This window comes from Vulpes vulpes, chromosome 12, assembly GCF_048418805.1.
Source record: "Vulpes vulpes isolate BD-2025 chromosome 12, VulVul3, whole genome shotgun sequence".
NCBI classification, from domain to species: domain Eukaryota; kingdom Metazoa; phylum Chordata; class Mammalia; order Carnivora; family Canidae; genus Vulpes; species Vulpes vulpes.
Genome location: NC_132791.1, coordinates 5731195 through 5754810, shown reverse-complemented (window position 1 = coordinate 5754810; position 23616 = coordinate 5731195). Strand labels below are relative to the sequence as shown.

At 46.7% G+C, this 23616-nt stretch overlaps 1 protein-coding gene across 1 annotated transcript; it reads left to right on the top strand.

Moving 5' to 3' along the window:
* Nucleotides 1-13557: 13557 nt before the first annotated feature.
* ATP6V1G1 (ATPase H+ transporting V1 subunit G1) lies at nucleotides 13558-23199 on the top strand. The gene is made up of 3 exons (XM_072727551.1): nucleotides 13558-13824; nucleotides 17743-17843; nucleotides 21415-23199. The coding sequence occupies exons 1-3, from the start codon at nucleotides 13743-13745 to the stop codon at nucleotides 21586-21588; spliced, it is 357 nt and encodes a 118-aa protein (XP_072583652.1). The 5' UTR covers nucleotides 13558-13742; the 3' UTR covers nucleotides 21589-23199.
* The last annotated feature ends 417 nt before the right edge of the window (nucleotides 23200-23616 follow it).

Below are 23616 nucleotides of genomic sequence, written 5' to 3'. Positions count from 1 at the left end.
TGAGTGAAGTTCTGAAAGATCCAGTGTGCAGGGGCCTCTGTCCCCAAGGAGATGGGGTGTGTCACCCTCCTGGCACTTAGATATGTTCACTAACCCAGAAGCTCCCAAATAGCAGGGTTTTGGAGTTTTGGTGGAAGTTCCACCTTGTAGGCATGATGGTTAATCATTGGTTATTGATGATTGAACGTAATAGATAGACCCTCTCCTTTCTCAGAGGGAGGGTTCCAAGGGGTGGGGCCCCAGGCTGAAAGTTGCAACCCTATAATCACAGGGTTGGTTTCTCTGGGGACCAGTCTCCCTCCGGAAGCTCTCTAGGGGCCCACCAAAGACTCATCTTATTAGCATAAACTCGGGTATGGTTGAAAAGGGGTCATTGTGCATAATAAAAGATGCAAAAGAAGAAGAAGAAGAAGAAAAAGAAGAAGAAGAAGAAGAAGAAGAAGCAGCAGCAGCAGTTCCTAATCACTCAGGAAATTGCAAAGCATTTAGGAGGTCTATGCCAGACACCAGGGACAAAGACCACACGTATTTCTCATTTCACCACAGTTTCACCAAATATTTATTAGGGAGTCTCAATTCTTTGGAATATAAATAGGGTGAGTGGAACCCTTTTGGGAATAAAAGGGATCACATTAACCAGGACTATCCTGGGTACATTGGGATGTGTGGTTACCTTAATACAGAGACAGCTTTATTTCTTTGAATAGGTGTTTCAACTATTGCATACCTCTCCTTCCCTCCCCCTCTCTTCCTTTCCCATTGAGTCATGGTCTCATGATTTCACTGTGATGAGATTCTCAATTTTGCCTTCTTTTTAGGTCAAAGCCATTCATGGCACACTGGACTCTGAAAATGCAGGGACCCTGGATCCAGGTGCAACCTGGATGGGGCCTGGGGCAGTCGGAGCTGGCCCAGTTGCCTCCTTGAGCCATGAGCGATTAATAAACATCATGTTTTTAGGAACAGTTTGAGAAGAAAAGGAATTAACTCTATGAGGTTTCGAAGCGCTTCATTAGGTTATTAGTAGGGTCTCATTTTGGTGTTTAAGATACAATCTTGTTCATTTAATTAACTCACTCCAATTCCAAATGCAATTAAAATTCTCCTCCTGCTTTTTCACATGTGGGTTCAGGAACTCCCTCTGAGCAGAGCCATGGGTTCGGCAGGCAGAGCAAGCCCTGGATCTCAGCCCCCACCCGACCCAACTATCTTGAGACATGAAACCTTCATGGCCTTGTGGAGTGTTGTGCCACAGAGAACGTGGGAGACCCATGTCCCCTCGAATGTGCTTCATTCACTCAAGAGCATTGCTCTGGGGTGCTTGCTGTCCTAGGAAGCTCCTTGGATCCATAGTCAATACAGTCAGTTTTGCTATGATATGACGTGAACTCCTGAAAATCATCGTGCTATGAAAAACTGCAATTATAAACCACAGGGCTGATGGGGGAAATGGGTTTAGGGCACAACATTTGAAAACTTTTTCAGTGACACACACACAAAAAGAGAGAGAGAGAGAAAGAAAGAAAGAGAGAAAAGAAGGCACCTAATAAAAATGATCACAATCTTGCACGTATTAAATGGTTAAGAAATACATAATACACAGCAGTACACATGGCCCCTTACCTTGAGAAAGACCGGAAACTTCTTATACAAGTGGGGAAAGGCTACAGCTTGTGGGTTATGGTGGTGTGGTGGTGTGGGGGGGGGGGGGCGGTGCTGGTTATCTGAGACAGAGCTGTAACCTCAGATTGGGGGGAAGAACTCAGGCAGCTGATGACGTTTGAGGTGTATGTATGTGTTTTGTGTAATCCTACTGACAATGTGAAACTTAACTGGAGTCCTATGATCCTGGAAAACAGGGAAGTCTAGAGAACTCCTTCTCCTTTCCGTGTTCCAGAAATAGCTTACTGCAGAGAACCATACTTCCCATGTGATTTAGATAAGGCTCACAGATGACCTCTTGTTAACCTACGGTAAGGCCAGACACAGACCCTCCAAATTCCCTTTTTTCACCTTATATATTTTATTTATTTATTTATTTATTTATTTATTTATTTATTTATTTATTTATGATAATCACAGAGAGAGAGAGAGAGAGAGAGAGAGAGGCAGAGACACAGGCAGAGACACAGGCAGAGGGAGAAGCAGGCTCCATGCACTGGGACCCCAACGTGGGATTCGATCCTGGGTCTCCAGGATCGCGCCCTGGGCCAAAGGCAGGTGCTAAACCGCTGCGCCACCCAGGGATCCCCCCTTTTTTCACCTTATAAGTGATTAGCTGAGTTGTTTTGTCTCAGTGATCTGTCGGAACACAGTGCTTGTTAACCAACCTTTGGTTAAGCTTTCTCTCCTTTCCCCAGGTCCCTGAGCTTGGTTGGCCCACCCTCAACGTGAGCCAGCATACAGCCCCTCCTTAGGGTCCTCCTGAGGGTAGGCTGACGTCCTCTGAGCCACTCTGTTTGATCATGCCAACCTTCCATCCTTCTCTCCAAGCTTGGTTCCTTCGGGCCTTGATTACTTCTCTCCAAAAAAGAAAAGATCCGTTTCCTTAATCTTTGAAAGCCTTGCAGGTCTCACAGCGGGGGTGTCCTCCCTAATGCAATTGTCTCTCCACCTCCCTTGCAAAAACCTTTCAAATAAAGTGTCTCCTTGTCTTGGTCCGGATTTTGGGTTTTATATGATACCACAAAGTTGGTTCAGGAGTTTGCAGAGCTCTGCTTTCACCTAGCGCTCCTTGGGGATGAAATAAACATTTGTATTATGCTCAAATTATTCTCCAAATTGTCCGTGGCATTGGGACAAATTCACATTTCAAAACAAATGTTAAATCTGAACCGACTACGGATGTCTGGCCCCGACATATTCCAAAGCTCAGCAGTGGATGCAGCTTATTCATATGCTGGGGTCCTAGTTATGTGATGGTCTTTTAAACTTAGGGAAAGATTCTGGTAATATTTTAGATTCTTCGAAAAACCCATGATATTTCCATTATCTCCCAGCCTTATCTTTATCTTCAGGTAAAGCCTCTTTTCACAAGACTTCCTCCTAGAGTCGACCTTATAGTCATAGCCATAAAAATCACAGAATTTCAAGGTGAGAAGGGATTTAAAGATCACTTGGTCCAATGCCTTCATCTTATGAAGAAGGAAAATGACGCTGCAGACGGTGAGCTCCTTGGGTCAGGTCCGAGGACAGTTTCACAGCTGAGACCCTCCCGCTTCGCTCAGGACCTGCTACGATCAGGAACTCAAGAGGAACTGAAATGAATTATAAACCTGAAGGGAAGGAGGGTGGAGTGAAAGGCATCAAGGCCGGCAGCCAGCTTGGTGGTCTCTTGAATCACACCAACTGGCCAAAGGCTGCTTTTCCTTCTAAAACCACCCAACAACTGTTCTCATTCCTGCCCTCTCGATGTTCCCTGAACCATCTAAGATATAGAGGTGGCTCTGTGCTCAGGGAAGACTAAATCAAGCCTTTTCTATTTTTCCTGTTTGACTGTTTTTGCCCATATCACAGTAGATGATGTGGATTATAAATGGCCAGACTGCATACTCTTAAAATGTGACTCCTCTGGGAGTTTTTAATCTATCCAAGACACAGACAAGCACAGCAGGGAAAAGTGAAAATATCTCAGCTTCATTAAAGGAAATTTATGAGCTTGTCTGGGGTCTCCATGGTGACCGGGAGATGGGAACTATTTGTAGATGCCAGTACCTGTAGAAGATCTCAGGTAAGGGGCGATGCTATGTTTACTGACAATAAACTACTGTGCCAGCTTGCTTAGCATCCATTTAGGTAACCCTTACAAAACCTGCAAGGAGGTTAGTATTGTCCCATTTAGAACTAAGGTAACTGAGGCTCAGAGGGTCTAGGCAATTTGCTGAAGACCACACAGAATGGATCTGAACTTGAGACTGTCCGACCCTGACATCTATGGGAATCGGACTTCTTGGAACTGTGAGGATCACCATGCTTTGACTTGGGTGATGGAAGTTGGCATAAAGCTGCAGAGAGGGCACCCGGGTGGCTCAGTGGTTGAGTGTCTGCCTTCGGCTCAGGTTGTGATCCCAGGGTCCTGGAATCGAGTCCTGCATCGCGCTCCCCGCATGGAGCCTGCTTCTCCCTCTGTGTCTCTGCCTCTTTCTCTGTGTCTCTCATGAATAAACAAATAAAATCCTAAAACAAAACAAAACAAAAAAACAAAAACAAAAACAAAAAAACTGCAGAGAGACATGCACATACCCAGGAAAGTGCATCCCTCAGGATGGCAAAGCCGTCATCGGCCTCCTTCAGGATGCCACGGGCCACCAATTCCCAGGATCCAGCTCATCTGCTGCTGTCTCCTTTTTCCTCCTTTAATTTCTTCTCTGCTCCCTGGGAAAAAGAATCAGGTGGCCTTGCTTAATCATAACCCTGTACAGAGTGGAGCTCTGGGCCAAGGGTGGGGGTGGCTGTCTTAGATCAAGGCTGAATCTTCGTCTAATCAGTTGAAACCGATGGTGAGCGTGGGTCCTCTGAAGCAGGGAATTGAGCACAAGATTTCACTGGGAAGGTGCAGGGCGGACTGGTAAGGGAGCATAAAAATGGCCCAAGGAAGGGGAGGTACATTATCGAGCTAGCTACTGCAGTGGGAGGCTGGAGTTAATTCCCTAGGGAAAACCCAACACAAAACATCTGCCTCCGAATTATTCCACTCAAAGGTCAAGGGAATAGAGGTATTAATTCATCAACTCCCCAGCGTCACTGGGTCAGGGCTGCTCCCCAGGGACGTCAATTCCTGGCCACTTTCAGCTGACTCTGTACCTGGGAAGAACTACCCTCTTAATTTGTAGAAAATAAAAGGCTTCAGGCTGACAGGTGCAGATACAGACCCCTGGAAGTGGGCGAGAGGCCGCTAGAAGTTCGCAGGTAGCTGGCGGGGGCAACGACAGCATCTGCTACACCAGGGTTGCAGGGTTATATGAGCAACAGCATGATGGCCTGTGTGCGAGGATTTGCCTCTGGCCACTTGGCTCCTAAGTGAGCTGCGAGCGTGGCAGGCATTGAAGGTGATCTAGGTTCTTCTTGTAGACAATGACCTCTCCTTCCAGAAGACCAAACTGTTTTCCAACATAGTCCATAAAAACAGGATAACATTTCATGCATTATCTCGTTGACCGCTCAACCCCAGCCCTGCAACATTCCTGTAGGACAGCGCTATTAGTTTCATTTCACAGAAGAGAAAACCAACCCTAAGAAAACAGAATAATGCCTATTTGAGATAATAATGCCTATCTAAGGATATCATTTTCCTTTTTTTTAAAAAAAGATTTTATTTATTTGAGAGAGAGAGAGAGAGCAAGAGCAGGAGCAGGGGGATAGTCAGAGGGAGAAGCAGATTCCCCACTGAATAGGGAGCCTGACACGAAGCTTTTTTTTTTTTTTTTAAACTTTTTATTTTTTAAATTAAAAAAAATTTTTTGGGTTCAATTTGACAACATATAGTGTAACACCCAGTGCTCATCCGAGTGACCCGTTCAGTGCCCGTCACCCCAGTCACCCCAACCCCCCGCCCACCTCCCCTTCCACTACCCCTTGTTTATTTCCCAGAGTTAGGAGTCTCTCATGTTTTGTCACCCTCACTGATATTTTCACTTATTTTCTCTCCTTTCCCTTTATTCCCTTTCACTGATTTTTATATTCTCCAAATGAATGAGACCATATAACGTTTGTCCTTTTCCGATTGACTTACTTCACTCAGCATAATACCCTCCAGGTCCATCCACGTCGAAGCAAATGGTGGGTATTTGAAGCTTGATCCCCAGATCCTGAGATCATGACTTGAGCCAAAGGCAGGCGCTTAACTGACTGAGCCACCCAGGCGCCCCTTGAGGATATCATGTTCAAAAGGTTCTCCTAAGGGCTTAATGAAAATTGTGGTGATGACAATTTTTTAAAAGATTTTATTTATTTATTCATAGACACACAGAGAGAGAGGCGGAGACATAGGCAGAGGGAGAAGCTGGCCCCATGCAGGGAGCCCAACGTGGGACTCGATCCCGGGTCTCCAGGATCACGCCCCAGGCTGCAGGCGGCGCCAAACCGCCGCGCCACCGGGGCTGCCCTGGTCACTTTTTTTTTTTTTAAACTTAAGATTAGAGTTTTATTACAGCAAAAAATCAGAACCAGCCAAAATAAAGGTACACAGGTCTGGAAGGGGTCCAAATGCAGTTCTTGTTGTCTTCTCTAGGTAGAATCGTGGATGGTGTTACCTCCTTTACAGGCAACACTCAGAGTATTGCCAACCAGGGAAGTTCATCCAAACTTAAGTATCCAAAGTTTTCATTGGGCTTTCATCACGTAGGCATGATTGGCTGAATTCTTGGCCATATGGTTGAACTCAGTTTCCAGCCCCCTCTGCTTCAGGGAGATGAGGCTGGTATCCTTTAGGCTACCTTTAAGTTTGTGCTAATGACAGGTGTCATGGAGCTGCTCTGTTTCTGCCACTGTCACTGTCCTAGAGATCCAGGAGGATGTGAGGGTCCAGGGCTGTCCCACTCAGCCAGGTGTGCAACACACAGCTCAAGCATGTGTCTCATGCACTCACCAACTGGGGCCATATAATGAGCATCCTCTTCTATATCCCTCGGTGTTCTCCCCTGGAGCCAGGAGTTCTAAATTCCACTGGTGCCAGTTTCTAAATCCTGATTTGGTTCTAAACACCAATCCCATCTTCAGTATTCGTCTTGTGTCTGGTGATGACAATTTACTTACGAGGTAGTTGTATATTGCTCCTGGCAGGTTTATTCATCCCACCATCCAGAGCCTCACAAAGTGCTTTGCACATAGGAGATGCTCAACGAATGGTGTGTTTTACTGAATTAAATCCATCCTGGCTGCAGTATACATAAGGGTACCTAAGATCATAGTTTCCAAACAGAGAAGTTCTGATTTATGAATGTTTATCAGGAGGATCTTGTCAGAGACAAAATGCACAGGGGAATTAAGAAGATATTTTGCTCGAGCCATCACAGCAGAGAGAGCCATCCAGGTGTGAAGATCAAAGTGTCCTAGCAGGGTGGCTTTAGAGTTAGAGGGAGGAGTCGACAAGTTATAGGAAGGGTGACGAAGAGCTAGGACGGCTTTGCAATCAGGGGAAGTCTCACCCAGCTGAACAGGAAGTGTTTATCTTTATGTCTGGCTGGTTTTGGAGGGGACAAACAATTCTAATCTTAATCACTGGTGAGACAAAGAATGGGAAGTGGGAGGGTCGTCTGTGTTCGGTTTTGTCACAGGTAAATGAGGGAGTCATCTGGAAATTTGTGGTAGTCATGACAACCAGTGTACAGGGAGTCTTATCTAAATTATATGGGGAAGAGTGGTTCTTCTGGGTAAGTCATGTCCAGGAACACACAGGATGGGTGTGTGTGTGTGGGGGTGGATTTTGGAAAACGAAGGTTAGGGAGATTTCTGTACTGCTGCTGTCTTCCAGGATCACAGGATTCAGAGAAAGTTTAACATCGTCGATTTCACACACGCACGCAAAACACCAAAACTTAAACTACATTTAATTCCATAGCATGCCTCATTTATCTAAAAAATAAAAACGGGGGCGCCCGGCTGGTGTGGTGGGTGTGGAGCACGTGACCCTTGATGTCAGGGTTGTGTGAGCCTCACGTTGGGCGTGGGGATTACTTAGAAACAAAACCTTCAAAATAAATAAGTAAATAAATAAATAAAAACAAAAACGACTCGCACACAGTACACATAGATGCAGCAAGAACAATCTTCTCCAAAGACAAATGCATCCCTGTCCCCTCTGCTGGCTTCCCATTGCTTTTGAGATAAAGATCGAAGTCCTGAGCAAGGCCTCTACATCCCACCTGATCCAGCCCCCAGGTGCCCCTCTGACCTCACCTCAGAGCTTCTACCTCTCGCCTGTGCATTCCAGCCTTCATTGCTCTTTCTAGAATGTTCCATGCACTCTTTTGCCTGAAAACTGTTGTCCGAGTTGTGTTCTCTGCCTCGAAGGCTCTCCATCCCTCCTGACCTCAACCCCACCCCTGTATAGACACTTCAAGCTTGTCTGGTTACATAATCCTCTTCAGTATGGATCAGGTTCCTTAGTTAAAACCCCCCAGGGATGCCTCGACCACCAGAAGTTTATCAACCACTTTGAAGTGACTTCTCTTCATTTGAATGTCTTCTGGAATATGTAAAAAGTGATAAATAACTGTATCTTCCATGATATATATATATAGTAAGAACTTCCCTAACCGTACATATGCCTTTGATGTATTTTCCCCTCAAGATGATCAGCTACGTGTTTGACAAGTGACTGTTACATAAATCTGTAATCTCTTGAAATTTGGGGTTATCAACATTATAATAGAAATTGTTTCACAACACGACATGTGAAGCACTATTAAATTTTGAGTAAACAAGTGTTCTGCAACGACTGTAATGAATGGCTAATTTACTCTTTTTCCTAAAAATGAAAATCCACGGGGATCAAAATTCTTTTCTTCTCAGGCAGCACCCGTAGAAACACAATGTGAGCCGCATGTGTAATATTCAATTTTCCTATCGGCAAATTTGAAAAAAGGTAAAACACGAGGTGGAATTCAATTTTTTTAAAAATTTTTTAATGTTTAATTGTAGGGATATGTACGTAACACAGAACGTACCATCCTAGCCATTCTCAAGCGTACAGCTCAGTAGCGGGGAGCACCCGCGGCCGTGCTATCAATCTCCAGAACGTTTCCATTTTGCAAAACCAAAACTCTCTACCCATCAAACAACTCCCTGTCCCCCCCTCCCCCGGCCTCTGGCAGCCACCGATCTACTTTCTGTCTGTAGGAGGTTGACTAAGGACCTCAGATAAGTGGAACTACACAGCATTTGTCTTTTTTACGGACTTATTTCACTTAATCATGTCCTCAAGCTCCATCCTTGCTGCAGCAGGTAGTAGCATTTCCTTCCTCTGTAAGGCTAAACAACATTCCCCTGTACGGTTTGTTTATCTGCTCAGGGCCCCTTGGGTTGCTTCCACATTTTGGCTATTACGAATAGCACTGCGATAAACGAGGATGTACAAATATTTCTTCGAGACCCTGCCTTTGATTCCTGTGGGATATATATATCCAGAAATAGAATTGCTGGATCATTTGATAATTTCACTTTTCATTTTTTTTTTGACAAGCTGCTACACTGCTTTCCACAGTAGCTGCACCATTTTATATCACCAACACCCCACAAAGGCTCTCATTTCTTCTCATCCTTGCTAACACTCATTTTTTAGAACAGCCATCCTAATGGGTATGAGGTGGTGAAATTAATTTTAAGAAGACATTTTATTTATCCCAGTCTATCTAAAATATCAAGCCTACTTATAATCAATAAAAAATAATTAATGAGATATTTTACATTTTGGTGGTACAAAGTCTTTGAAATCTGTTGTGTATTTTATACTGAGGGCACGTTTCAAGGAAGACTAGCCACATTGCAGGCACCTGGTGGCTCAGTGGTTGAGCGTCTGCCTTCGGCTCAGGGCGTGATCCCGGGGTCCTGGGATCAAGTCCTGCATCGGGCTCCTTGCAAGGCGCCTGCTTCTCCCTCTGCCTGTGTCTCTGCCTCTCTCTCTCTCTCTATTATAAATAAATAAAAATTTTAAAAAATAAAAAAATGAATGATCCCTATTAACATCTCTGTGCTTGTGACTTTGTTCAGACCCATTTGTAATTAATTTCTAGGAATAATTTGCGATGCTTTGTCCCTTGATCCACTTTCCAGACATGCTTCTCAGCCCCAGGAAAGCACGGGAATAAATGTTACCCAGGCAGATCCTAGATCTGTGTCTGTGAAGAGATGGAAATAGCAAGTAAACGCTATTGTAAGGGAGGAAAAATTTCTTTCTTCTGCCCAACACAGACTTTTGGCTGGGTCTTTATAATAAAAGACAGACTTACAAAAGAAAAGCATCCAAATTTAAGGTATGTTTTACGTGGCATGGGAGCCTTCATAAGGAAATGAAGACCAGAGGAAGTGCTTAAACCTGAGTGTTCTATTACTGAGTTGGAATGAAGAGTGCAAAGTTGTGGAAAATGTGTTAGGATAAAAGGGGTTATGAGCCAAGAGTACGAAACTGGAGGAAATTTAGCATGGCCGGTCTGTCCTGATTCCTTTTAAGGCCTCTTGATGTCCCGGAGATAAGGATGTTCCTTTCCTTATAGGGATATAGGGAAGGCATTTCTTACATGGGGGTCTCAAGACCTGCTTCAAGGGAGGGTCAAAGAGTCCTTCCTGCACCTGCTCATTCTCAAATTCTTTCAGTTTAAAATATTCAATATGTCAAGATGCCGTATTTTGGGTTGGCATGTCCTGAACCCCACCACTGTCACAGCAACACGCAGATAACTGGGTTCACTGGAGTATAAATATTCCCTAACACCAGTAAGATTTGAGAGTGTAATCTTCGGCTTTTTAGAATTATTTTCAGTATAAGTCAAGGAAGGGTAAGGGCTATTAATCACCAGCATTCCGATGTGGAAAATGTATATGCAGAGGCCAGGAAGCCGTCTCATAGCAGGAACCTAGGTGGGGCTGGGGCATTTAGTTCCTTTTTGAGTTTCCTATGGGGCAAGTCAGGCCCCCACTTTGGATTTTGTTACAGGACTACTACTTGGTCACATGGAGCCTCTGAATGGATTAGAGAAAGGTGCTCCCTGTGGGTAGAGGAACGGCTGGATTTTAGTCTCACTGTCTTGTGCAGTGAACAACCTGTTCAACTGTAAGCTCTGGCCCTGCAAAGTCTCTCTAGAGCCCTGACTTTGTCTTAGACAAACCTCCATTAACTAAGTTCGTTAGGTTGATAGGTAAAAGGCCCACTGATTATTTTTCTTTGAGAAGCCACTGTCACAGGGATTCAGATACCTACGTCATTAGTAGTGAGCACATTCAAAGCCAGTTACATGTATCAACTAATTTAACCTTCACGATTACCCTATGATACTACCATCAACTTCATTTTGAACATATGAGGAGTCTGAGGTTCACAGACGTGAGGTAGTCTGCTCAAGGTCACCCAGCAAGTAAAGGACAGAGTTGGATTTGAACCCAGCTGTCTAGTTTCCTCAGGCAAAGCAATGAGAGGCCCCACCTCCCTTGGTCGTCGCTGAGCTGGGACCTGTGAAGGTCATTATTGGCTCTTCACCTTGTTTCTGGCTTGTGTTTGAACAGCCACACATCAGACCGGGCAGTCTTTTCTTAGATGTGCTAATACTTTCACTCATCAGGGGTACAAAGTCTGGGATCCACTCTGTAACCTTCAGACAACTTTGTGAATCTTTGCTCTGGACTGCAGGCTCAGGACTTCAAGGCTTCCCTTGGAGGGCAGTTGCTTCACCCTCATTTCTTAGTTATTTCGGGACATCTCCCCAGAGGACCCAAGTTCTGACAACCAACACCCAGTCAGATAACCAGAAAATACCAACCAGTCTGAACATTTCAGAGAGCGGATTGTCCAGTATTGCTCTATACAGTGAAATTTTGAAACGTTGCAAGCAAAATAAATAAAAATATTTTTTTTTTAAAAAGAAAAAAATCTGGAACATGTAGATATTTTGATGCTTTCAGGAAGCTGTTTGTTAGAGGAACCCTAGTGTGAGGGCTTTTGTTAAGTCCCGAGGAGGACCAGGTTTGTAAATCAAACAATTACCCTCTAGCCAGATAAAAACAACAGCTTCCATTTCCTGGCATTTACTACAGACTAGAAACCGTGCAAGTGCAAGGGCTTCACATCCTCCTCCTCCTCCTCATCTCTCTCTCTCTCTCTCTCTTTGTAGGAGTTTTATTGTGACATAACTCACATACTGTCCCATCCACCCTTTTAAAGCAGTTTGGCATTTTAAGTATATTCATTCACAAGACGTGCAACTGTCACCACTACCTCCATCTGTCACATTTCCGTGATCCCAACAAAGAAACCCAGTTAGCCATTGCTCCTCGTCCCTCTCCTGGCTAGCCACTAACCCACTTTTGTTTTCGTGGCTTGGCCTGTCCTGAACATTTCACCTAAGTGAAGCTGCACCTGTGGCCTTTTGTGCCTGCATCTTTTCAAATTTTTTTTTAATTTTTATTTATTTATGATAGTCACAGAGAGAGAGAGAGAGAGGCAGAGACACAGGCAGAGGGAGAAACAGGCTCCATGCACCGGGAGCCCGATGTGGGATTCGATCCCGGGTCTCCAGGATCGCGCCCTGGGCCAAAGGCAAGCGCCAAACCACTGCGCCACCCAGGGATCCCTGTGCCTGCATCTTTTCACTTAGCATAAAGTTAACCAAGGTCCATCCAGGTTGCGGCCTGTCTCGATCGCACACTTCACTCCTCTTTAGGATCAAACACTATTCCATTGGGCGCATGTGCTACATTTTGCTTATCGACTCCTTTTGTTTATCAGCTGACAGGCCTGTGGGTTATTTCCACTTCTCGGCTACCATCATCTCCTAATCCTCTTGCCACTCTTGGAAGTATGTGTTGTCCTCTGTGGACTGGATGAAGCACACTTTCTTAGAACACTGAAAAATGACAAATCTTCCTAGCAATTGGTTGACTGGACTTAACAGTCCCAGGGACCAGTCAAGCGCTGCTTCCTTCAGCAGGAAAGAACAGGTGTTCTGGATTTTAGCTCTTTCCCCAACCCCAGGTCTGACTTCAAGCAAACGAAGATGTCCTGAGTCATGAGTCCAGCTCCTCCCTGAGTACAGAGAGACACTCCTGTCGGGAAGTTCTGGCATCCCTCGTTCCCGGCGCTCGGAGGGCGGACTCCGGGGGACCATCTGGTGCTTCCCCAGCCCGCAAGAGGCTCCCCACTTGCAGAGGAGCGCAGTGGACCAGATGCTCCGCTTTGCCAGCCTGGCTCCGTCCAAGTGCCCCATCCGACAGAGGGGGGGGGGGGGGGGGGGGCTTGGGCAAGTTGCAGACCCTCGCGGGGACTCAGCTTGGTTATTGGGGACCCGAGGGCGCAGCGTGGCTCCAGAGCTGCTCAGGAGCGGGTCAGGGGTCTGACCTCCTTGTCAACGCCACTTCCTTGGGAAGGCCCGGGAAGGCCTTCGGACACCTCCCCGCGCCCCCTGGCCAACGAGCTCTGCATTTCCCCTTCATTACTTGCTCAGTCTACCACTTCCTATTGATTTTGATTGTCTGCCGCGCGCGTGTGCACCCGCCGAGCGCGGGACCGGGGACCCCGCGGCCTGCTCCGCCCTCGGAGCGGGAAAGCGGCGCGGAGAAGGGGGAGCATCCTCCCGGGGGCACGCGGGGCCGCCGCACACGCCGAGCCGCGCCCCGCCCCCGGCCCGGGAAGATTGTCCTAACGTTCGACCTCCTGTAAGCGCCAACGCAAAGCTGCAGCGCGGGGAGAGCGAGCAAGGCGCGGGGGCACTAGAGGGGACCGGTCCGCGCGCTGCTCCGCCCCGCCCCGGGGCACCTGCGGAGCGGGGGAGGGGAGGGCCGCCGGCGGGTCCTGCGCAGGCGCAGCCGCGCCCCCCGCGCCCCTGGCCCCGCCCCGCCCCTTCCCGCTCCAGTCTCCGCGCCCGAGCGCGATCAGCTGACGCGGCGCCGCGGCCGTCACGTGATGGTGGGCGGGGCGTCGGCGCAGCGCGCAGGCGCAGATCCCAGCGGCTGGGTCAGCTGACCCGGGGGAGCCGCTCGAGCCGGCTTAGGCCGCTTCGCTGGGCCCCGGAGCGTCCGCCGTCGCCGCCGCCGCCATGGCCAGCCAGTCGCAGGGCATCCAGCAGCTGCTGCAGGCCGAGAAGCGCGCCGCCGAGAAGGTGTCGGAGGCCCGCAAGCGTGAGCTTTGGGGCGTGGGACGGGCAGCCGGCGGGGCGCGGGGTGCAGGGGACGCGGCCGGGCCGCGGGAGGCGGGCGGGGGGCGGGGGGGCTCGGCGCCGTCGGTCCCCGGGGGCGGCGGGGGGCCTGCGGGGGCCTGCGGGGGCCTGGGCGCGCGGGAGGGGGCTGCTCCGGCGGAGCGCGTCGGCCCCGCCCCCGTTGCTCGCTGCTCGGGCCCGCGGTCTCATTGTGCGCGGCTGCGGGGCCTAGAAACCGCCCTCCTCGCTGTTGTTCGGCCTAGAAACCGCCCTCTTCGCGGTTGCGGGGCCTAGAAACCGCCCTCTTCGCGATTGCTCGGTCTAGAAACCGTCCTCTTTGCGGTTGCGGGGCCCAGAAACCGCCCTCCTCGCGGTTGCGGGGCCTAGAAACCGTCCTCTTCACGGTTGCGGGGCCTAGAAACCGTCCTCCTCGCTGTTGTTCGGCCTAGAAACCGCCCTCTTCGCGGTTGCGGGGCCTAGAAACCGCCCTCTTCGCGATTGCTCGGTCTAGAAACCGTCCTCTTTGCCGTTGCGGGGCCCAGAAACCGCCCTCCTCGCGGTTGCGGGGCCTAGAAACCGTCCTCTTCACGGTTGCGGGGCCTAGAAACCGTCCTCCTCGCTGTTGTTCGGCCTAGAAACCGCCGTCTTCGCGATTGCTCGGTCTAGAAACCGTCCTCTTCGCGGTGGCGGGGCCTAGAAACCGTTCTCTCTGTCGTCTTCCCTCCCTCGCGGTGTTTAGCCAGTCGCCCAGGTGTTTATGGCTGTTCACCCCCCCTCCCCATCCCGACACCTAGCATCTCAGGCCGGGACACTAGGTGTTCTGAGGCTCCGGTGCCAGCCTAATTTGTTAATTCCTCTTTTTTTCTTTTTTTTTTCCCCGTGGTTACTATGTGCCAGAGGCCTTGCCCGGTGCACCAGCGTTTCCATCATCACGGTATTCGGAGTCCCGGTGAGGGGAGCAGAGAGTGGGCCGGGTAGTGGCAGGTGAGACAGGGTTAGAGTTGAGACGTGGAAGGTTGCTCAGGAACTTCGCAGGTGGATCTGGATCTAACCGGGACTGGTGAGCGGAAGAAGGCCGCTGCCGCCTCCCAAGTCCAAGTGTGTTCTCCCTGCTGGAGTCCGAGCCCTCCCGGGCGTGCGAATAGGACTTCCCCGCGGCCTTAAGGAGCCTCAACAAATGTTGAGGGCCTGCAGAGTAAATAAAGCCCAGGTTCCTTGATGGTGGGGGGGGGGCAGCGTTTTTGGGTCAGTAGCTAGCTTTCTTCCCTTCTCCCTCTCAGGTTCTCTCCTCCAGGCCTCCTGAACCACCTTATTCGCCTTATTTCACCTGCAAGCCTTTGCACAGCTCTTCTGCTTGGAGGTGCTTCTTCTTAGTTTCCACTCTGTTTTCTCTGACACTTAGGAGTCCTTCAGATCTCAGAATGTAGGCAGCAGTTCTTCCAGGAAGCCTTCCCTGCTTTGTCCTCCTCCGCTCCAGCTAGGCCAGGAGCCCTTCCTAAGAGCTTATTTCTGTCTTCGCGGTGCAATGCCTTGTTTCTTTAGGTGGCTCAGTTGCTAGACCAAGCTCCTGGATTACAGGGACTGTGTGTCATTTAAGGGTACGTATTCATTTCCCCACCTGGTGAGGTAGGTCTCCGTGTCCCTGTTATACAGTTGGGTGACGCGAGGCGTGAGAAATGGTTTGACCCTGCCCTGGGAAGCAGCCTAGAGGCCTCTTTCCCTTTACAAGGATACCATAGCAAGATCTGTTACTGTTAGTAGTTCCTTGGTGTTTCTCCCCTTACAAGACTTAGGATTTTATCCCACACCCAAGTAGATTTCAAGCATGGCTCTTGTACTTTATGGATTAGGGGCCGTGTGAGGCTCTGTGCTTCAGAGGAAAAGTTTTCTTTGAGGGAGCTGGGGGTGGGAACAAGCCTTTTATTCTTGGTCTGGTCACTGGAAAGTTCTGTGTTCTTCACAGAATATTTCTCATCACGCCCTTGATAAGCTATTTCCAGAATGACTTTTCAGAGCATGTCCTGTGATGGCTCCTTAGTAACAGAAGTTGTGTCTGTGGGGAGGCATGTGAGATGATTCAGGGGAGGGGCAGGAACAAATACTGGGAATATAGGAAGAAGAATTGAGTGCCCTGGACGTAGGGGTCACGTTTTACGCTTCTCTTTATCTCTTCAAGCTTGGTGCAGGATCTTGTGTGTCTCAGATAGCCTTTTGATATTTACTGAATGAGTTTGTTTTAGAGGAGTAAGTTTATGGCTAGAATACATCTCAGAATTTGTAGTACTTAGGAACAGAAGTATTGACAAGAGCTGTAATTTGAAAAGAATCACTGCCTTACTTGATCAGTAATTGTGGTTGACTTGCCCAGTGAGGAATTGGGAAGAGGAAGTGTGTGCACGATGTGACAGAACTTCAGTTTTTCATGAAATCATTGCTTTGGACCATAAAACTTAATTGGGTTACAGTTTATTTCATGGGAGTAGAAACAAAATGCTCGCTCCCTCAAAAATAAAGTTTAAAAGAAATATGATTTCCTTTTCAAATATTTAGTTTTGGTTTTCAGAGAAGCCCATCAGAAATGAACTTTGAAGGTATGATGGGCAGAGCATGATTTTATTTTTATTCAGAGAGCTGTGGGAATTGAGAGTGACAAAAAGAGTGGTATTGTGTAATTAGGTGGAGGTAGCATAATGTTTGGGCCATAAACGTTATTTGTAGATTGTTGGTTTGGAAAAGATCTTCGGCTCTGAAATACGGCTTTGAACGTAGCCGATGAGGAGGATGGCACGTGGAGGAAAGGGGAATTTGGCTCACGTGGACAGCAGTGGGCCCTAAATAATACTGGAGTAAACCTACACTTGCAGAGATAGTCTCTGGGTGCTTAGATCTGTTGATTGTTGTACCAGAAACATCAAGGAGTGTTGATGTCATGGGGTCATTATACATCCAAAATCCTGTTCTTCGTTAGGAGACAGAAGGTTTAATTCAGTTTCATTCACGCCTGTGGGTTGAGTGGGAATTGGGAAATTATGTACATTGATGTCTAACAAAGCTTGCTTTTAGATGTAGGATGTCTTTGCTCTAAATTCAATAAATGCTCAGGTTGATCGTCTTAAGTTCTCCTCCCCTCTCCCCCTAACTAATTTGAGTATCTGAGAAATTTGATCAGCGAGCCTAGATTCAAAACAAAGAATATGTGTTGGTTGGTCTTGTGGCCTATTTTCATACAGGCTCCCATGGCATCTAGAGAATTTTCTCAACTGTGTGTTTATTTTCTTCAAGAAACCAGAGCACCTGTGTCTCCTCGCTTCTTAGATGCTTGTGCAGTCTCAACTATCCAGTGCTCCCCATTCAGGATTCCTTTCCAGAATCCCTTTCATCGCTTATTTTCTTGCGCACAGGCATGGTTTTTAGTTTCCAATATTACATCATCTGTTTCATTAGTTACATTTTAGGTTGATGTCCCTTGGGAGCATATTAGTCTTGCTCAGCTTCTCAGCAGAGCTCTGGTTGTCATCAGCAAGCTACTTAGGTGTTTACTAGTTGGGAAGAGGAGGAGTTCCCCCAGATGGCTAATGTCACCCATTTTATGTTGGTTCTTAATAGTGGAGATGGAGAGAATATTCTGACACATTCCAGAATTTTTCCCATCATTTACCGTATCATTTTGGGAAGACTGTCCTTTTGACCTAGTCACTTCCTAGTTAAGTACAGCCTGAAGGAAGCAGGAACCTGTACCGGCAGTTAGCTCTGTATTCCCTCTTTCCCATGCATGTCTCTTGGGACTGCACCTTAAAATTTTTTTCCTTGTTTACCGTTAGAATTTACCATCTCAGTCTCTCCTTCCTCTTCTGCTTGTCTTTTAACCACTACTTGATGTAGCTTTTTCCTTTGAAAACAGGAAAGAACCGGAGGCTGAAGCAGGCCAAAGAAGAAGCTCAGGCTGAAATTGAACAATACCGTCTGCAAAGAGAGAAGGAGTTCAAGGCCAAGGAAGCTGCGGTGGGCCTGGCTTATTTTCATTATTGCTTTAATTCCTGAGGCTTTCCTCTTCTCCCCTTTTCCCCAGGGTCTCAAAATATCCAGCACAGCTTGGAGATTGTGATTCTGAAAATTGAAATTTGAAAATTTGGCTATTGCATGTCCAGGCTGAGTCTCCTAGGTGATCAGCTTTTAACTAACTTTGAGTGCTAGTGTTCACTTAGTCATTTCACAAATATCTATTGATGCTAGGGGATCAGCTGTGAACAGAGATAGACACAGTCCCTGTCTCATGGAGCTTAGTTTAAAGTCTGATGGTCAGGGGATCCCTGGGTGGCGCAGCGGTTTAGCGCCTGCCTTTGGCCCAGGGCGCGATCCTGGAGACCCGGGATCGAGTCCCACGTCGGGCTCCCGGTGCATGGAGCCTGCTTCTCCCTCTGCCTATGTCTCCCCCCCCCCCCCCCTCTCTCTCTGTGTGTGACTATCATAAATAAATAAAAATTAAAAAAAATAAATAAAAAAAAATAAAGTCTGATGGTCAGTCTAGTCCGACTCAGTAACAAAGTACAGGTCATGCAAACCTACAGCTGTGAGAAGGGCTGTGGTGGTCATAAACATCTGCCAGCTGGAGGCCACTCCAGTGTAGTCGAGACACTCAGCAACAGGGTAGGCTGGGCTATGAAGCAGAAGATGCATGCGATAACAGTACAACAACAGATCATGAAACGGAAAATTCTGGAAAGGGGGAGGATGGCGGAGGGCTTCACAGAGAAAAGAAACTGTCAGGACTCTAGGATACAAGTAATAGAAAACAATTCAAACAGGTTTTAAGCAAAGTGAAGTTTATTGGTGTACATAATTAAAAACTCAGGTGAAAGGCTAACTTTATTTTGATCCAGGAGCTTAATCTCTCAGGACATTATTTCCATCGTTCAACTCGGCCCATGTCTTTGTGGGCTTCATTCTCAAGTCTACCTTGTGACCTTCACTGGTTCCAGGCACACACCCTCTCAGGCCCAAGTCCAGTGATTAAAGCCACATGCCTCTCTCATTGCAGTAAGTAGCAGAAGTGTCTTTCATCTTTGCACTGGACTGTTTCAGTGCTATTAAGACTTCAGATGTGTCTGACTCGAACTGGGGCAGATCGGTGCTGTAAGCTGCCAGACTGCCCACAAGACAGTGTAGAAGCACTCTTGTCAGGGCAGCTGCCTCCTCTAATTTGTACATCGATGCTGCAGTTGCTTCTAGAGACAGGATCAGTGCTGTGATGCAAGCATGAGCTCTGAGGTTTCCTAGCATGTTCATTGTAACCCCTTCAGCTTTGAGACAACTTACTGAGGCCTGGCATATAGTTTATATTCATGGAATAGAGGTACTGTCCCCTTTTCTCCTCCCTCCTTCCCCCAAATTACTGGGTTATGGACCTTTTAATAATAAGAGCAACTGAGCTAACTAACAGGAAATGCCCCCCTGTTCCACCAATATGAGCAGTTACAGTAACAATAAAGGATGAAGAGTCCTAAGTTTGAACTCGGGAAACTGCATGTTCACTTTGAGCTCTTTTTTTTTTTTAAGATTTTATTCATGAGAGACACAGAGAGAGAGAGAGAGGCAGAGACTTAGGCAGAGAGAGAAGCAGGCTCCATGCAGGGAGCCCAGTGTGGGACTTGATCCTGGGATTCCAGGATCACACCTTGGGCTGAATGCAGGCACTCAACCTCTGAGCTACCCAGGCATCCCTCACATTGAGCTCTTTTAGCCTTGGTTTTTTCATCTGTGAAAAGGGGAGTGATGGCCTCCTTACAGGTTATGGAGGACTAGGTGACATGTGAGAGAATGCTTTCACCTTGTGCACTAAAGAGCATGTACAGCTTGGAAGGGACATAGTTGTTAATACATATGGAAAGAGGCAAGAGCAGCTCAGAAGATAGAAAGGGTCAAACACAAAAAAGATTCGTCTTCAAGAACCTGATGGGAGACTTCCCTAAGCTACTTCCTCAAGCTCTTAGGAGCCCTCCCTACCCCCGTTCCTGCCAGGGGACTCCTCTTCCGGCTCTCTGCGTGTAAACTGCATGTAGGCACTGGCTCTCCTGTGTGTCTGCCCACGCAGGGGAACACAGTGCTCTGGGCTTCCTCCGGGAACCCCTCACTCCATCCCTCCCTGTGCAGCCTCAACAACGTTTGCACATTCCCTGCCTGAGGCCCAAGCCACTCCCTCTTGGTGCCCCGGGGCTGCTGTTCCCTGGACAGGGCCTTAGGCCCTCATCTCTGTTCTGCCTCTGGCTGGGTTGCCTTCCTGGGCCTGCTAAGTTCTGACAGTGCCTGAACTCCCGATGGCCTCCAAGAAAAGTATTCTTACAGCTTTCTCCCTTTCTTATTGACTTGTTAATGAAGGGCTTATAGGAGAAGAAGAAGAAGAACCTGATCAAGGTCTCATTCTAACAAAGTAGGCATACCCTTGATGGAAAGCTGACTATACGGTGAAGACTAAAGTATATATGTCAGTATCTATTAAAATTGTGAATGGAGATTGAAAGAATAAGATGTGAATATGGCAAAAAATTCAAGCAGTAAAATAGGCAACGATGAAGTTAGTCTCCCTCCCACCCAGACCTGCAATCCTCCTCAGAAATAGTCACTTATTAATAATTTCTTGCATATTCTTCTAGAGTGTTTGTTTTTGTTTTTGTTTTTTAAAGATTTTATTTATTTATTCATGAGAGACAGACAGAGAGAGAGAGAGAGAGAGAGAGAGGGGCAGAGATACAGGCAGAGGGAGAAGCAAGCTCCATGCAGGGAGCCTGCTGTGGGACTTGATCCCGGGACTCTAGGATCATGCCCCGTGCTGAAGGCAGGTGCTAAACCGCTGAGCCACCCAGGGATTCCCGAGTATTTATGTTTGAAAGAATAGATGTCATGTATACATAATACTGGTGAATCCAGTGCTTAATATAAGAGCTAGAACGTTAACTAGTAATGTTGAAACTGTTTCTTCAAAATTGCATCCCCTTCCACCCTTATTTTTTTAAGAGGTGTTCTTTTTTTAATAATCTCATTTATCTCTCCCTTTTAAAACGACACAAACCCATTTACCAACCACACTGACACCATTTTATATCTTGCTTTTTCCCCGTTAAACTGCATATTTTACAGTTCATTCTGTTTTGCAGCACACATCTACTTTATTTTTCTTTATAGCTGAGAATGTTCTCTGGAATAGGTACCCCATGATTTGTTTAACCAGTCCTCAGTTATTGGATCTTTAGGTTCATTCCAGTCTTTGGTTAGGGCTATACGTTTGACATAGAATGAATATATTGCTCTCTCGGGTGATTTCTGAGTAGGGGAAATGTGCAGTTTACCTTTGATTGATGTTTGAAGGTTGGCCACCAGAGTGATTGCATCAATTTTTGCTCCCATTAACTGGGAACGCCACCTTCCCACATGCTCTTCAGTCACAAGGTTACGTTGCCTGTTGCTGATGATTTGTATTCACTGATGAGACTGGGTTTTTCCAGAACTAAGGAAGTTGGACCAGCCTGAGTGTCGATCTGACCTTCCCTATGTGTCCTTACCCCTCCCCCGACTCTAGGCTCTGGGATCCCATGGCAGCTGCAGCACTGAAGTGGAGAAGGAGACCCAGGAGAAGATGACCATCCTCCAGACCTACTTCCAGCAGAACAGGGATGAAGTCCTGGATAACCTCTTGGCCTTTGTCTGTGACATCCGGCCAGAAATCCATGAAAACTACCGCATCAATGGATAGGAGAGGAGGAAGCAGCTCTGTGAGCAGATTGGCATTTTATATGCCTTCCTGGAATATGAAGCTTCAGCACAGCTTGAGTTACATCCTTGTGAAAAGGCATTAAATTATTTCTGTATATTATAGTGTAGGTCCCTTCACTTTTTGGAGAATAGCAAATCGAGCTTCTTTGTACAACGTAGAGCTTATCCAAAGATTTTCTTCTTTTACCTCATTATTTCTTAGAAATTTAATGTGCATACGTTCTGTTTTCCTATGCCTTTTAAGCTCAAGCAACATATATATCGGTACTTTTTCTTTCTTAGATGTAGTTAAAATCATTTTTTTTTTTTTTTTTTGTTTAAAAGAAAGAAAGGGATTAAATATTTTTTTCCCTAAAGCTTTCTTGAAGGTCAGGGGCTTTATCTATGAAAAAGTAGTAAATAGTTAATTGTAACTTGTGTGAAGCAGCAGCCAGCCTTAAAATAGTCCTTTCTGGCTAAGGGGCAGAACAGCAAATACTAGTATAATTGTTTGGGCTGCTTTTATTTTCTCTTAATCAAAATTATTAGATGATAAAATTCAGGAACTTGTTACATGTTATTACTTGGTGTACTGATAATCATTTAAAAGTAAGGACTTTGGCATGCAATCCCCTCCCGCCCCCCCCCCCTTCATCCTTTTTGATGATGCAGAGTACGCTTTGACCTAGATGTTCTGCAGAATTTCACGTAGGAAATTAAATTAGCAGATGTATCACATACACATTTGCATGCATACTCTGAAAATAAAGCAGGAAGGAAATCACTTGTGATTTCGCCCAACATCCGGTTCGAAAAACAGCATCAGACTAGTAAGTCTGCAGTTTGCCTCTTCTCTAGAGCACGCTGGACTAGTGCAGCCTTGGGCCAGTTACCAAGCAGATTTCCTCCCTGGCGGGCTAAACGATATGTGTAATACCTATAGGAGCTTCACACTAGCTCTGAAAGAGTTAAATGCTCTGTGACTCTGTTAGCTGAAAGTCTTTGGCTGCAAAATAATTTCTAGTAGACACAGAGTTGAGAGAGAACATGAATGGGATTTCCTTGCTTGTTCCGAAATAGCATGAGAGCAGTAGATGCCCTTATAGGAATCACATTTTATGAGACTCACGATGGGTTGCTTGCAGGCCACGTTTGTTCCGTTTTATAGTGCGATTCCTCATAAGAGTTTTCTAGATGAGCTTTTCCAGTTTTTACTGTTCAAGCACTCCAGTCAAGCTTTCCACTCCACTGAAACCACGTCAAGGTCAGCAGTGATGAGCAGATTGAGAGGTCCAGTCTTCTTCCTACTGGACTTTTAGTCCTGTTGGACAGGGTTGACTAGTTCTTCTTGAACCCACTTTGTTAGCTTTGTTTTGCAGGGATGTGCTACTTTGCTCCTCCGTCTCTTGCTTTAGTTCTGATTCTTTTTCCAGGGATTTGTTCTTGGACGTCTCTACACTCATTTCCTTGTTGAAACCCACCTTCTCGTGGCTTTAAATATTTGTGCTGAAGATCCAAAATTTATATCCAGCCTCTCTCTCCTGAACTCTAGAGTTGTCAATTGCTTATTTGCTATTTTGATTTGGATATCTAATAAACATCTGTATCTTAACATGGTTCCACACTGTACCCGGTTTTGTTAGGACTTTATTCCTGATGCACGAAACCCCACCTCTGTCTATTGTAAATACAGATTTCCCAAACTGGAGGACCATGAAGAAGCAAAACCCACATTCACCAGTTGAGAACCAGTATCTAACCTGTTGGCCACCAACATTTTCATCCTGGGTTAGTAGGGTTGTACTTATATATGCTTCTGCTGACTCTTCCCTTCAGGCCAACCAGCTGAATGTTGGTAGAGCTGAAGAAGCGACATAAGGAAGTACTTAAAAAATGTGATCTAGGGTCAATTGAGAGGAAAGATAACATCTGAACAGAGCTGGGTGATCTGGGAGAGAGGAACTGAAGTGGTCTGAGGAGTGAATGGAATGTACAGTGAGTGGAGAAACTTGGCTGGGAAGGGGAGGGG